The sequence below is a fragment of the Dunckerocampus dactyliophorus genome, chromosome 13, assembly GCF_027744805.1.
Source record: "Dunckerocampus dactyliophorus isolate RoL2022-P2 chromosome 13, RoL_Ddac_1.1, whole genome shotgun sequence".
Lineage (NCBI taxonomy): Eukaryota > Metazoa > Chordata > Actinopteri > Syngnathiformes > Syngnathidae > Dunckerocampus > Dunckerocampus dactyliophorus.
Window position 1 is genome coordinate 8,485,074 of NC_072831.1, and position 11,176 is coordinate 8,496,249.

The 11,176-nt window shown below is 41.4% G+C and overlaps 1 protein-coding gene across 13 annotated transcripts in view; it reads left to right on the forward strand.

Moving 5' to 3' along the window:
- The window catches only part of LOC129192152 (kinesin light chain 1), a 34,063-nt gene extending 23,299 nt beyond the window's left edge, over positions 1-10,764 (forward strand). For 5 of the 13 annotated variants that reach the window (XM_054795812.1, XM_054795809.1, XM_054795810.1 and 2 more), the window contains 3 exons: positions 6,664-6,797; positions 7,692-7,758; positions 9,206-10,764. In XM_054795812.1, the coding sequence (XP_054651787.1) occupies positions 6,664-6,797; positions 7,692-7,758; positions 9,206-9,271 (267 nt within the window). In that variant the 3' untranslated portion in view covers positions 9,272-10,764. The other 8 variants (XR_008573361.1, XM_054795814.1, XM_054795815.1 and 5 more) reach the window with 5 other exon arrangements.
- Positions 10,765-11,176: the final 412 nt, after the last annotated feature.

The window sequence follows — 11,176 nt, forward strand, 5'->3', positions numbered from 1 at the left end:
TTCACCTCTAGGCCACTTTCCACCTAGCAGGGGGTACCAACTTGTCTTGATCTTTTTGGAACCCTTCATTTGGCATACCAAGCATAGTGGTAGGGTACCTAAAGGGGCGCTGCCGGACACAATTGAGTGTTGATTATTAGACACAGAAAGGTCAAGACAAACAGTGTTTCTGACATGATTGCGATCTGTTTGTTGGAGTAGGTTTGGGGGGGTGGACTCTACATTACAACATTGTTTGATTTGCATACTTAGCCCTGACGTATGTGCATGTAATTTTACAAAAAAGGCTAACCCCATCCACATTTAAAAACAAATCTTTGTGTGTGTATTAGCTATTAATATCAACATTTCAGCTTTTTCTTATTACATTATGCATTTTTGCTGTTTTTTTTTTGTTTTGTTTATTTTATTTTTACATAATGCTACGGGGCCCAAAAGCAAACAAGCCGCGGTCCGCAAATAGCCACGGAGCTGCACTTTGGACACCCCTTGTGTATGTATTTTTACCGGCAAGACGATGAGTTAACAAACAACGGAAGAGCTCCTCCAGGCTCTGTCTTCCTAGCACGATCACTAGTCAAAGCTGAGCTGCACGCTTATGGCAGTAATCTGCACGCTTCCATACCTCGCCTTTCTCAGCAGTGGCAATGCACACTTCTCGTACTTGTGGAGGGACCCTGAATATCTGGCTCTCCTCTCCCGTGGCATATATTTTGCCTTTCGGGACCTCTTGAATACAATTACAAAGCAAATGCATGACGCAAGAAACGCTTCCCGTCTTTCAATGTTAGCAGGTAGCACTAAATCAGTCTAAATATGTTAATGGCAGACTGCATCAAATAATTGAATGTGTGGGGAAAGACTGGAAAGATACCCTCCATTGTTATACTTGATTTCATCTTCTTTGTTGAATGAAGACACATCAGGATCTACACTTCCAAACACTGTACTGCTTGGTGGAAACGTGCATTTATTTAGTCATGTACTTGCATGTAGTAAGTTTTATCTCACCTGTAGTCAGAGAAAACTCACATGTAGACTAGTGTTGTAGTTTCTTCAGGTGTACATCTTGCTTTCACTCTTGACTAAGCATTTTTTCTCTAATAATATTGCAACTGACTCAGTGTTCTATAAAAAAAAGTGCTTCCTCAGCTGCAAAACTGGTCTCACGTCATCCTCCCCTCCCCCTGCCACTAAAGTCTCCACAAGAATCGTCTTATTTCTCCTGCTGCACTGCTCGCATAGCAACAGTAGTCATAGCGCCCCCTCCATCCTTGACAACCAATCAGCATCTCTCACTGCGAATCCCCCCTACGCACTGCAGCCTGTCATACACTTGTTTGTTGCCAAACAAGTGTGCACATCAGGCTGGCAGGAAGTGAGGCTTTTAAGTGCAAGTTATGAAGGTCATCTGTGAAAAGAAGGTGCATTGTAGATGTTCTCTCAGCAGGTACATTTGCTTCATGCCTACTATGAGTATGTCAACATGGGCTCTGTACTGTACTCCTTTATGTTTGGTGTGCGTGCGTGCGTGCGTGCGTGCGTGCGTGCGTGCGTGCGTGTGTGTGTGCGTGCATGTGTGTGCGTGCGCATGTCATTGAAAGGTTGAGGTTGACGCTTTTCTTCTTTGCATAAACTGTTAGAATGTCAGCAGCCAGAGAAGTAGGATGTGTCGGCTAAACTAACAAGAACTTAAACTAAATGCTAACCTTTTGTACAGAGTTTGTCTGGCTGCTGCCATCTGACCTTTCTACTTTTATGTTAAATAAAATGTACGCTGCAGATGCAGTACATTTCCAACTTTTTACTGCTCACATGTGCCGCCTGGTGACGAGAGAAGTAGACCAGTGTGTCCTTGAGTCTTTTCAGAATTTATTAATGAGGACTTTATCACGAAAGCCATTTTGGATAAGTACTGCGTCTGCCGTGTGCAGCTGGCTTTATTAACCTCTGCTGTTGTCTTTCTTCATCTCCTCTTCCTCCCGTCTTCATCGTCTTTCTCCCCTTTGTGTCTTTTCCTGCTGATCGTGTGACTGGACCTGCAGGCCTAATTCCAGATGCCTTCTAACGCTTCTAAAAGCTCGTCTTCTGTGACGGACGCCTCGCCTCAAAACACTTCTCCAGCTTTTGCCGTTTTCTTCACTTCTGACACGCCCCCCAACATCTCCCAACCTCTTCCCACACCACCTCTGTCTATCCTCTTCCACCTTCGACCTCTGTTGGGAGCTGTCATGCCAGGGTGCTCATTTTGCACCCGGCTACAGGACGTGTCTGAGGGTTTGGCTGTTGATGGGACTTCTGACTTTGTTGTTGCTTTTCTTCAACTTTAGCTTCTTCTCTTCTTTCTCTCTTCATTATCTTCCTCTTGTGCAGGGGTGTCCAAACTTTTTCCAGTGATGGTCGCATACATAAAAATGAAAGGATGGAGGGGCACTTTCACACATTTTGTACATTAAAGATGCTAAATGTATATGTTAAGCTATCTGAACAAAATATTGTAGCTTTGGGTTATATGTGACAAAACAAATTAGCATAATATCGAACAAATCATCAAAAATGTGTTTATTAATAGGCCGAGCTCCCAATAAAGAATTAGCTGCAGGCCACAAATGATGCTCGGGCTGCACTTTGAACATCCCTGCTCTAACGTACATACATAGTGCTCACACAACACACACGTCAACCAGATCTATATGTAGGTCCACTCAAACATCAACTTCACACCCCAGTCAAAAGTCGGCCAAACCGATGACATCATAGTCATGTGACCAATAAAGACTTATCCTGCGTTCCAGTAAGTGATGTTCTATTGCAGTTTTTTGAGAAGTTCTCTCTTACACACTAGAGTCATTCGTGGTGTCTGTAAATTGATAAATCAAGGCACTGTAGATATTTAAACTAAACGTAACATGCGTAAATGGTGCTTAGTGTGTCTCATGAAGAGGTGAAAGGTCACAGTAGTTGAGCTTCGGTTTGCTTGTGATTCACATGAAGCTTTAGTATCGTGCATGCCCATGTTCATTCTTTCCCCCAGAGCTGCAATCTATTTGTGGTAGTGGATTGGGGGTGGGATAGTAGGCTGCATGACGTCATTGTCGAATTTGCATAATTGGCCATGACGCATGTGCATGTCACTTTTGCGGACGCTGTGGGAGACAAAAAGTGAGTTAATAAAACATGAAAAGCAAAAGCAATATGTTTAAAAATAGAAATGAAATTCTTTTGTCACTTTTTTGTGTGTGTTGTTTTGTTTGTTTTTTTAAATGTCGCAACCAAGATGGAATTGGCTGTGAGTGCTTTTCGACGGAGGATGATGGGGCCTACAGCAGCACCGGCTGCTCATTGAGAAAAGTGATACATGCTTTCATGTTAGCCTGTCCTAAAGCAGTGGTCCCCAACCTTTTTTGACCCACGGAGCGGCTTGTGCTCCCACAAATCTCCCTGGGAGAGGGGGGGTTTCGTACATTATAGCCATATAATTTATTTATTATGTATTGTGTAAAACTAAGACATGAATAACATCACATTAAAAGCACAAAGTGAATGCCGACCCACCATCCACCAGTTCAAGTTCCAGCCAAGTTTTTCCAGAGAGATGATTGCATCGCTGTTTGACGTGTGTGGTAAAAGCTAGCTAGCATGAATTAACTTAAAAAAAAATGTACACATTAGCACTCAATAAGTCATCAAAACTTACCTTCATGCATTCCCACATAGTATCAGCATTTCACACCAAATATGAGGTGAAAGAAAAATGGTAAAAATACAGTAGTACTCTTATCTGTGGGGCATTTGATAAAGTTAGCACACGCACAGTGGATATGGCTTCAAGTGAGACGGATGTAATAGAGAGAATCCGGCCACTTTTCAAAATAAAACATTAAAAAAAATTAAATAATGGAAATTGTTTTTTCTTTCTGTGCGGCCCGGTACCAAATGACACACGACCCGGGGGTTGGAGACCACTGTCCTAAAGCGTCCAGTAAGACCAGAAAAAGTCTCTAGATTCAGTTGCTAGTCGCTTTTTTGAAACAGAATTCAGAGGTCTGAATACTTGAAAAATGTAGCAACAAAGTCACTAAGTGGGCAACACTGATCCCTCCTGCTACGTAATCTATGGTAGACCAGGTGCATAGGAGGTTTAAGAAGAGTTACGATGCCAACTACTGTACGGAGCTACGTTCTCTAGACAGTCCCATTGTGATGTGTTTGAGCGAGGGCGAACAGGAAGCGCAAAATCTGTTGGCCGCCACAAATAAATGATTGCAGGAAAGACACTGATGTCCTGTATATGACTGTATATAGACATTTTGGTTGGGGGAGTATTTGAACATGTAAAGGTCCACTGGATGAAAGTACGTCATGTGTTATTCTACTTCTATGTCTGTGAATATTCTCAGTCAGGCCATTGTATTGTCAGGGCATGCAAATCGATGGCAACAGGACTGTTCAGGTTGGCTTGGAAAACGTTTTCTTTCTCATTCGAGTAGGCTTCATCAATGCATGCTCAACGACTAGGTGGGACAACTTTAGTCTGTCCAGATAGGACAGGTCTAGTCTGAGGGGTTGGTGCAGGATCCAAAGTATTATTACTCTGAAGGTAGAGGCATGCCCAGACAAGAACGGTTTCTTTGTTGTGGTACAAAATGAATATGCAATGGAATGGAGCCTCTGCCAGCCAAAGACCGTTATTCCAGCCAAACGACGTTTGTGTATTAACTTATGAAGCCTGCTTGGATGTAAGGTTGGGTAATATGGACCTTAGCATGTATCACGATATTTTAGGGCTGTATCACGATGATGATATACTGTAATTAAATTCAGCAGAGTCTTGTATAAAAAGCTACAAACCTTAACCCATATAATTTAAAAAAATATATAAAAATTAATTAATTAATAAATTAAAAGTAAGCTTACCCATGGCACTGTGTAGCAAGTGTCCAAAGCAAGCCGGTCTATTCCACTTTCACAACATTAGATACACTGTCAGTAGTTACACATACTTGTTTCTTCTCATCTCAGTCCCATTCCTGGAGAAACACCTTCAACTCACTTGCGATGTTTTTACCTGTGTGTTCCTCTGGGAAAAACAACTAGTCTAGAGACAGGACGATTTCAAAGTCTAGTCGCTGGTTATATAGTGAACCGTGAGGCTAATATATAGGATATAATATAACACAGTATAATATACAGTAATATAATATATACTGCTCTACCGAAACCAAACCACTTCCATATTACAGAGGTACCGTACATCCTCGTTTAGCAACAATTTCTTTGTCTACAGTCTCTGCCTTCAGCTATGCTAATTGTCTCTCTTTTGGTTGTTTTGTTGTTTGCTCTGCTTTCTCCGTCACCACTGGACCATTCTGTGGTAGAGGCACAGGCGTCAAAACAGTGAGCCGCGGCGCGCAGTCGCAGGAAAAACACGTCATCAACTCGTTTGTTTATTTCTGTTTTAAAAATATGACTTATACTGGTATAAGTCATTGGATGAGAGGTGAAACATCCTCTAAGACAACCTGAACAGTCCAGTTGCTGTTGATTCAATGCCTTGAGTATTCTACTTCTACTAATATCCCCCTGCTTGTGCTCTCTTCTGTGTGCATCTTGTAATAAAACTTGAACTTTCTGCTCACGTCAACTTTTTAAGTGTTATGCTTCTTGGTATGAGCTGCTTCACTCCTTCAGCTTTTATGACACTTGTGTTTGCTTTTAATGAACATCTACACACTGCAATTTTTGCAGTCGCTCCTCTACAGGGCATCCCCCTTATACAATACAGTGGAACCTCAGTTTTTCCTCTTTGCTCGTTCCAAAAGGTCTGACGAAAACCGATTTTTTTTTTTTCCCCCTCCCTATAGGAAATAATGTAAATCCAATTAATCCGTTCCAGACACTGAAAAATATGAACACATTTTGAAAGAATAATTCTAGTTTTAAATGCAAAATGATTATGAATGACGAATGGATGGAATTCCTGTTGAGATCAAATTCAATAGTGTTTCTCACCTTCTTTATCAAATTTCTGGCGCTTGCAACTTTCTTTGGCCCCACGGCGGCTTATTTAGCAGCCACACTTAATAAGAAATGCATGGACAGAGAGTCAGTAACACCTAGGGTGCTTTGTTTGCGCACTTCATTTTGCACAACGATACAGTACAGGGAAAACGGGCTAGTTTGTTAATGGCAATATTGTACGAAAAACTGAGGAAAAAGTTTAGCGAAACGGTGTAGGAAAACCAAGATTTGATTGTATGCTGTAATACTCACAAGACGTTAGAGGATGTTTCAGATACATTTCAGGATGAACCTAAAATGTACAACTGTATAACCTTTACAGATGAACTTCATTTGAGATTCTCTAATTGAATGGACATGTCCAACATGTTCAATACTTATCGCACAACTTGCGGTTCTCTAACATAACAGTTGTGCATATCAGAGGCCACTGATGTTGGACCTGTTGTAGTTCTTCCACAGTTGTACACTGGAAGAATGAAGATTCAGATTTCCTAAGCACTCTAGCTCAACCTCTTATTCATTAATTCATCCTTAAGTCCCAATACTTTTGTCAATATGGTGCACACGAACGGATCAGAGACAGTTCTCAGTATGATTTAGAACAGTGCTGGTGTAACTGTGTGTGGCGTGTCCCCTCAGGACGGCTCGGGGGCGTTGAGGAGGAGCGGCTCCTTCAGCAAATTGCGAGCGTCCATCCGCCGCAGCAGCGAGAAGCTGGTGCGCAAACTGAAAGGCGGCAGCTCGTCTCGGGACTGCGAGCCCAAAAACCCTGGGTAACTATTCCCCGACATCAACCCCACCCCCACTTGAGACATCAGGGGCACAAGACGGAGGGAGCTCTGGGCCTGAAGGCGGCGCCTGACGCACTAACAAACTAAAGAGTGGATTTGCCTTTGAAGCTGTTAGCAATGGAGGCAGATTCCTATTTTCTCCTTTTGCATCACTGCTTTTCTTTCAGGCGATTTGATACTAGAATGCTGACAAAGCACTAGGATGATGCAATGCGCATAACGTGCACACAAACATTTCAATGCCTGGTTATGTCCACTAATATCTATTTATTGCACCTTGGGGCTTTCCTGCAGGTTATTTTATTCGTTCATAAACTTGATTTATGAAATTTCACTTTGGACTCCACTGTGGGCCTTTTTCAATTTTTTTTTCCTCTCTGGGTGCTTTTTATTTTGAAAGTGTTTGCATGGCTGTTTATTTTTATTTAAGAAGAATAAATGTTATTCGAATGTGGAGCAGCATGTCTCACTGTGTGTGTGTGTGTGTGTGTGTGTGTGTGTGTGTGCGCGCGCGTGCGTGTGCGCGCGCGCACGTGCACACGGCCGTGGGTTCACTTTCTGCTTCCTGTATGTCTTTTTCTGGCGCTTCCTGATGAAGAGAGATGATGTCACTGCCACCATCATCACCATATTGACCAATGTGGCACAACACTTTTCTTCATCATCAGCATCACGTGTCATTGATATATTTTTTGTCTATCATGTTTTATTAATGTCTGTTAGTTAATAATTTGACTGACACAACTAACTGTTAGCGTGTGTTATCATGGATGTTATTAACCAACGCTCAATGTCCACCCTCGCGTCCCCCCCCAACCCTCACCTCTGAACCCTGACCCCATGACCCTCCCCCGCATGGCGCCACTTGGGGTGCAGCTTGAAGCGAGCCAGCTCACTGGGGGTTCTAAACGTGGCGGACGAGGCGCTAACTGACCATTACCAAGTAAGGAGGCCTCAATGACTTATCACCTCAACCATGCAGAATGCTATTTTCATTCATTTCCGTCATGTTGTTCACATTGATATTATGATTTTCAATGACTGTCTAATCTCATCCTGAGAGGCTTTTTTTTAAATGCACTGCATCCTTAGAGGTTTCCATTGGAATATGCTAGCTTTATAATATTCACAGGGTTTACATTTCAAGACCACCTGTGGATAAATACGACTAATTGAGATGCTCAAAAGTATTTTTTTCCACTCCAAAAGCATGGATTATGCACCACCGTATGCTACGCCGGCTCGCTCCTCCCCCTCCACACCCTCCTGCTAGCTTGATGTAGACTTCCTGATTTCTGATCATTTGCAATAAAAGTGACTAATTATCTTGAACTCCAATAACCCTCCCCATATCCTCTATTTAACTGCTATTGTTTACTCACAACAAAGGAAGATAACAAGATAAATGCATCAAAGCATAATCCAGGGTAAAGTCATAAATATGCCTCACATATTTATTGAACACATCTTAAAGTGTAAAATGTATTGGTGTAATAGGTGATGATGGAAAATGATCCATGAACAGATGAAATCGGAGTTAGGTTAGTGCAGGCCCAAGCAGCCCGAGAAGGTGTTTCTCCACTCTGCGTCTCCACACTCCTTGCCTGTTGTAATTCCAGTAACAATTTACCATCTTATGATTTGTGGTCACCTCACTGCAAGTTCTGAGGCTGGATTATAAAAAAGTTGACTGTAGAAGATAGCACTTTTATGCTTTATTATTACGTACTTTTAAAATATTGCTGATATTAGGGTGAATGAGTTGTGTTTTTTGTGAAAACCTGCCTATTTTTGTGGAGAAAGGGCACAAGTGGGCCGGTTTTCCCGCAAATAAAAAAAATAATTTCACCAAGTCTGCAAATTTGCAGAGACGTGAACACTGAATCAAGTGTTTATACATGTGTCTACTTATGAATATAGCTAAAAATGGTAGTATGCTAAGGTTAGCATGCTAGCAATGCTAACTGCTAACATGATAGCGCAATGTATGGGGAAGGCTAATTGCCTCGAATGAGTTGCGAATTTTGACTTTGGAACGGTCTGAATCGGTTGAGAAATGTGGAAGTAATTAGAACTCTTTAGATCAGGGGTGTCAAACTCGTGTCATGGAGGGCCGAGACACTGCAGGTTTTCTTTCCAGCCAGTCATACCAGAGGGCGCACCCAGGCTGTAACTTTTGATGCGCTGCGATCAAGCTAACGTAAAGACGTTACTTCAGTCACAGTTTAGTCTTCAACTATTTCAAAATGACATGTGATGCACCACTGTGTCAACCATCTTAGTTATTGTTTATGATGTAATGCTGTTAAGTGTATTTAAATTACATTTGCATTCGTTTATCTCTCCATATTGGTGATGACTCTCATCTCAATCTGTTTGCCTTGGTTCAGGAACGAAATCATCGTCTGAGAAAGAGTCGCGACCTGAGTGCCAGCCACACAGACCTGGCACATTGAAGGTCTTTTTGACGTCTGCTGGAGTGACGGATGGAGGCTTAAAGGTCACTGAAGACACATTGATGTAAATAAAAATGCTTTGTTTGACACACAGAGAGCTCGTGAAGGTTATGAGGACATATCGTAACATAAACATGGCTGCTGTATCTCCATAAGTGGCTTTTAATGTCTTTAGGTGTGTTTAATAGTCTGTGCCCTTTAAGCCCTGTACTCCATTTTTGCATTTGTCTGTTTGTTTGGTAAAACTTGCTTTGAAATGTTTCTCACGTTTCCTTTTGAAGACTTGGTCTTGTGTTACATGAAGTTTACATGTTGGGCTTCTGCTGAGTGTGTGTGTTTAAGGATGTTGTTAAAGGGGCACATGAAGACGACACTCTCAGGACTTCATCTGTGGTAGTTTGACGCACTGACTCGTTAGTTTTGCTTCTGTGTTGGAGAAAAGTTACCAGACGACAACTTTGCATCATGAGTTAAGCTTTACTCCCGAGAAATAATCCATGTTTGTCCAGAATAACTTGGATGTAAAGTGGTACCTCGGTTACCATAGTACGAGTGTGCCTAACAAACCAGTTGGCGGAATTAAGTGCCCAAACAAAGCATCGCGTTGGTGACTCAGCCTCTATCAAGCATAGACAGTGGTTCTTTTTTAGCATTGGGACACTACGGACAGATTCCGGCCAGGAATTGATTAAAACATTTCATCAGATCTTTTGGAACAGATTATGACGAAAACTGAGGTTCCACTGTAGGTTATTCAATAGGCTGCACAACAGAAGCCAATTAGTTGCTTTAACCCCCATCTTCACGTTATCTAAATGATGTAGTCTCATGATGACTCCAATTAGGTCTTGATAGTTTTATATTTCATGGTATGCATTTAGTGTGTAAAGTGTGACCAAAAAAGACTCTTGTTATGACCTAATGCTTTTACTGCAATATCTTTATCATACTTTTTGCAGGGCTGTGCAATAAGCTTTGTTCCGAATGTAAAAAAAAAAAAGTTAATATGAAGGATGCTATTTCTTGCAAAATTGTTTTGTGTGAATCCCTCAAATGTAAATAGAGGAATGCATATAATACAACTGAATATTCTGTATTACAAAATTGTATTTTTTTTTTTTTTTAGGGAAATGACATGTACTTCATTGCTGACTGTTGATCAGTCTGTTAAGTCGTTATTTGATAGTCTGACTGCGGTGATGGACGGAAAAACAACAGCAGGAGTGTAAAGTCGAGAATTATGAATGATGAACGACATAAAATACATAGTCACAATGTGAGTTTTTCAAGTCACAGCGCCATCTGGCGGCCATAAAATGTAACTGGCAGGAAGTGATGCATCAGCAAAACTGTTTCTTCTGACACCCCTGCTTTTTCTTTTCTTACTTACTGTAATTGAGGCCAAAGTAGAATCTATTGCTACTCCATGTGCAGTAATGTTGAAAAGCACGGATTAACTGTTACTGAAGAATAAAACGGTGTGGTTTGTTCTGCATTGTCTTGAAATATGCTGTCAACTTGTCTTTGTCTTCAGTGCCCTCTGCTGAACACTAATAGTTAATACAGCCTACAGTTCCTCAAATGAATTTTCGTTATTGTCACAACATGAAAATAATTTGCTACTACAAATGGTGAATAAAGTTGACGAGGAATGTTGAAAAACACTAGTGTTTCAAACAATAATGCATACACCCCATAAACTATATGAACTTTAATTGCACCATCCGACCACATAGTTCAGTATAAAACCATTTAATTCGTTTTTATTAGTAACGCAACCCTGCTCAACACAAAAACATACGCACAGGAGGCGAAAATGACGAATTTGTGCGGAAAAAGTGACACGAAAACGTGTTCACTGGGTGTGGCAACAAAAACCAAAACACTACTGAGCCGTTTAAACCA